At 50.2% G+C, this 5,000-nt stretch overlaps 1 protein-coding gene across 2 annotated transcripts in view; it reads right to left on the minus strand.

Annotated features, from left to right (window-relative positions):
• Positions 1 to 5,000, minus strand: part of jmjd1ca (jumonji domain containing 1Ca) — a 72,601-nt gene that overhangs the window by 36,478 nt on the left and 31,123 nt on the right. For both annotated transcript variants that reach the window (XM_066666943.1, XM_066666936.1), the window contains exon 3: positions 1,626 to 1,739. In XM_066666943.1, coding sequence (XP_066523040.1) covers positions 1,626 to 1,739 — 114 coding nt within the window. The remainder of the gene's footprint in view (positions 1 to 1,625; positions 1,740 to 5,000) is intronic.

Consider the following 5,000-nt stretch of genomic DNA (forward strand, 5'->3'; position numbering starts at 1 on the left):
AAACAGCTGCACTCTTCCCGTTTCAGTTTAACAGGTCAACAGTGCTTAACCCTTTCCTCACACACACACAATGTCCAGAGCAGTCACACACTCACTCCACCAATTCACCCTCCTGCCTGCATACCAACACACACACACACACACACACAATCACGCATGGTCCTTACCATGTGCAGAGTAAAAACACAGCAGTTGTCAAGGAAACGCCAGTAAATACAGTCCTCAGTCTGCTCCACCTCCACCCTCTCTCTCTCGCTCTCTCTCACACACACACACACACACACACACACACACACACACACACACACACACACACAGACACACTCCCTTTCTCTCTCTGTTCAGTAATTCACTCACGCATTCAGCTCAGAACAGCAAAAGTAAGAAGGAGAAGAAAGAGAAGCTGTGTGAAGTGCTCTGGGTCTGACTTTATTACAGAATGAGAGAGGAAAGGAGAGGAGGAGAGAGAAGAAGAGACGTGAAGAGAGGTGTGGAGAGGAGAGGAGAGTGGAGAGGAGGAGAGTGGAGAGGAGGAGAAAGGAGAGGAGAGGAGAGGAGAGGAGGAGAGAAGATGAGGAGAAGAGAAGAGAAGAGAAGAGGGGAAGAGGAGGCGGGAACAGAGGAGAGGAGAGGTGGAGGGAATGGAGGAGAGAGGAGAGCAGAAGAAAATAGACAGATGTAGAGAAGAAGAGAGGAGACGAGGGGAGAGAGGGATGGACAGAGGAGGAGAAAAGGAGAGAGGGATGGACAGAGGAGGAGTAGAGAGAGAGCAAAATGTTATGGCAGATTTCTCAAGGCTCTTTTCCCAGAGAATACAGAATTGCAGTGTTCAGAACACATCAGTGTCATGTGGCACACACACACACACACGCACAGACACCTCCCTCTCTTTCACTCTTCCTTTCTTTTATTTGTCTGTCTCTTTCTATGCTGTGTCTTTTTTTATTCACAGCTTGCTGGCCCCCCCACATCTCCCCCTCTTTCTCTCTCTCTCACACACACACACTTTTCACACATGAAAGAGAGGGACTCTCCCTTTTATCATCCATCCACAGGCATCAGAGACAAGGAGTGATGAAATGATGCAGGACTGAGAGTGTTTATGTGTGTGTGTGTGTGTGTGGGAGTACTGTTTCTGAACAGCATACAGTGAATGTAAACGACTCTGCTGTCGTGCCTGTTGTTCTTCCCCCAAACAGAACCTAGAGGTCCACACACACCATTTGCACTCACACATTCTCTCTCTCTCTCTCTCTCTCTCTCTCTCTCTCTCTCTCTCTCTCACACACACACACACACACACACACACACACGTCTCTCAGCATCACAACACACTGCCAATGACATACTCTTCAAACCAGAGCAGGCAAAGCAGGACAGTTTTATAGACTCTGTCTTTCTCACACACACACACACACACACACACACACACACATACACGTAACAGAGGACAGTCATCTGGACAGTGTATTGGTTTGTGTGGTAAAGTCACAGAAGCTTTTTATTACAGCAGTGTCTCACTCATGATCTTTCTCACACACACACACACACACACACACACACACACACAAACACACACCCACACACACACACACACACACACAGAGTAATAAACTCGCACAGACCTCAAACAGGCGGAGATCTTCTCCTTCAGTGTAAAATTCCAGCTTCCTGTCTGAGAGAAACTCCAGCACCGACACTCCATCCACACGGACCTGGCCCACCACAGGCCGGAACACCTGCAAACAAACACAGCACACACTCAGACAACAGTTCACACTTACACAGACCCCGCAGAGCCTGGAAACGTGTAAACGAACGGCCTTCACACTGCACGAGATCCCAGATCCCAGGAGGTGAACGAGGGAGAGTGCATTCGTACAAAAATAAAGGTGCATAGAAGAGCCACATTTGGTTCCATAAAAAAAATTTAATAAATAAAATGGACATGATGGCAGCAAACAAACCACAAAACCAAAAGCAGCTTCACCATTTTTCAACCAAATAAAAAAGGAAGAGCCAATTCAGACGAGGCAAACGTCTACGATCTGTGCCAGAAAAGTTGCTATTTAACGGGAAATACATGGAATTTGAGTCTCATCTAGCTACCTGTCGTCCAGCTGTCAATGTCCAACCTCCACCACCAGCACCCAGTCAGCCTCAGAACGGTCAGTTCAGGCCTGATCCAGCCAACAATTAGAAGTTCAGCACCAGAATCACGATAAATTAAGTAAGTGAGTGTCCTATGGAACGCCCTACAGGACGCCCGTCTACTCTTAGTTGCTCGCATTAAGAAAAACATTGCAGGAGGAACAGCCTTTCCTCACAAAGCTCCTGAACACTGGAATAGCCTCTGGTTACTGTTCGGGGCTCAGACACACTCTCAGTCTTTAATCTATATTAAAAACCTACCTTTTCAAACATGCTTTTAGTTAATCACTCACTTTCAGGTTACTCCTTCTCTATTGGTGTTCGAGCTGGTTTTCATATTATCACTGCTCTGTATTAACCCTGTCATATGACCATAGCTACAGCTCTTTTAGTTAGTTTTCTGGTAACCGCCAACACACTGTCTGTTGCTTGGGTTCTCTTGTCTGACCCGTGGAAGCTTTTTTTCCCCGCAGGACAATTTTGCCCGTTCTTTACCATGAACCTTCTAACCTCTTTATTTTTATCTTTTCCCCTTGTCTGGTTTTCTTTCTCCTGTGTCTCTCATGCCTCGAGACATTGCCCTGTTCCTGCTGCTCTCCTGGTGTTGCCCTAATCCAGCCCCTGACCCTGTGTGTCCTGTACAACATCCTGGCCATGTCTCATCTACAGTATCGCACTTGGCTGTGCAGGGATGCTGTTTTATCTCAAATTAACTCTGCCCTTCCACAGAATCACTGATCACCTCCTCCTTCCTCAGACTCATACATCACTAATATTCTACATTCACATTACTGTAACCCCTTCATCTGTCATCAGTTCACTTTTACTTCTATCTGTTCTCTGTTGTGTCTCCGGTGTCGACCTGAGGAGGTTGGGTTCCCCGTATGAGTCTTGGTTTTCCTCGTGTTCTGAGGGAGTTTACCGCTGTTGCCCCTGGCTCATAGGAGCTCAGACCTGGATCTCTGTAACTCATTTTACTCAGACTTTATTCTTCCAGACCGTAGTGAACTCCTGCAGGTGCCACCCCATGACTGAAACTCATGGCCCTGATTCTTTGGACATTTTCTGGAGTGCATATGTGAAAACAACTCAACCCTGGCAGGAGAGACCACCATAGACGTGACCCAGAGAGACCCCCACAGACTTGACTCAGACAGGAGAGACCCCCACAGACTTGACCCAGACAGGAGAGACCCCCACAGACTTGACCCGGACAGGAGAGACCACCACAGACTTGACCCAGACAGGAGAGACCACCACAGACTTGACCCAGACAGAAGAGACCCCCACAGACTTGACCCAGACATGAGAGACCCCCACAGACTTGACCCAGACAGGAGAGACCCCCACAGACTTGACCCAGACAGGAGAGACCCCCACAGACTTGACCCAGACAGGAGAGACCCCTACAGACTTGACCTAGACAGGAGAGACCACCACAGACTTGACCCAGACAGGAGAGAACCACCCACAGACTTGACCCAGACAGAAGAGACCCCCACAGACTTGACCCAGACAGAAGAGACCCCCACAGACTTGACCCAGACAGAAGAGACCCCCACAGACTTGACCCAGACAGGAGAGTCCCCTACAGACTTGACACAGACAGGAGAGACCCCCACAGACTTGACCCAGACAGGAGAGACCCCCACAGACTTGACCCAGACAGGAGAGACCCCCACAGACTTGACCCAGACAGGAGAGACCCCCGCAGACTTGACCCAGACAGGAGAGTCCCCTACAGACTTGACACAGACAGGAGAGACCCCCACAGACTTGACCCAGACAGGAGAGACCCCCACAGACTTGACCCAGACAGGAGAGACCCCACAGACTTGACCCAGACAGGAGAGACCCCCGCAGACTTGACCCAGACAGGAGAGACCCCCACAGACTTGATCCAGACAGGAGAGACCCCCACAGACTTGATCCAGACAGAAGAGACCCCCACAGACTTGACCCAGACAGGAGAGACCACCATAGACTTGACGCAGACAGAAGAGACCCCCACAGACTTGACCCAGACAGAAGAGACCCCCACAGACTTGACCCAGACAGAAGAGACCCCCACAGACTTGACCCAGACAGAAGAGAGACCCCCACAGACTAGACCCAGAGAGAAGAGACCCCCACAGACTTGACCCAGACAGGAGAGACCACCATAGACTTGACGCAGACAGTAGAGACCCCCACAGACTTGACCCAGACAGGAGAGACCCCCACAGACTTGACCCAGACAGAAGAGACCCCCACAGACTTGACCCAGACAGAAGAGACCCCCACAGACTTGACCCAGACAGAAGAGAGACCCCCACAGACTAGACCCAGAGAGAAGAGACCCCCACAGACTTGACCCAGACAGGAGAGACCCCAACAGACTTGACCCAGACAGAAGAGACCCCCACAGACTTGACCCAGACAGAAGAGACCCCCACAGACTAGACCCAGACAGAAGAGAACCCCACAGACATGACCCAGACAGGAGAGACCCCCACAGACTTGACCCAGACAGAAGAGAACCCCACAGACATGACCCAGACAGGAGAGACCCCCACAGACTTGACCCAGACAGAAGAGACCCCCACAGACTTGACCCAGACAGGAGAGACCCCCACAGACCATCTCCTTGCAGAGACCACAGCGACAGAGCAAAGTGAAGTGGTAACCCTTTGATCTTCCACCTCCACTCCTCTGTTCTCTCTCTCTCTCTCTCTCTCTCTCTCTCCTCTCTCTCTCTCTCAGTTTCTCCTTGTTCTTACTTTCCCACAACACACACTGGGTCACACACAACACAGACCGGAAGACAGACGGAAAGATATATATTCAATAACAGACACGCATGCGCCCAC

This window comes from Hoplias malabaricus, chromosome 1 (assembly GCF_029633855.1).
Source record: "Hoplias malabaricus isolate fHopMal1 chromosome 1, fHopMal1.hap1, whole genome shotgun sequence".
NCBI classification, from domain to species: Eukaryota; Metazoa; Chordata; class Actinopteri; order Characiformes; family Erythrinidae; genus Hoplias; species Hoplias malabaricus.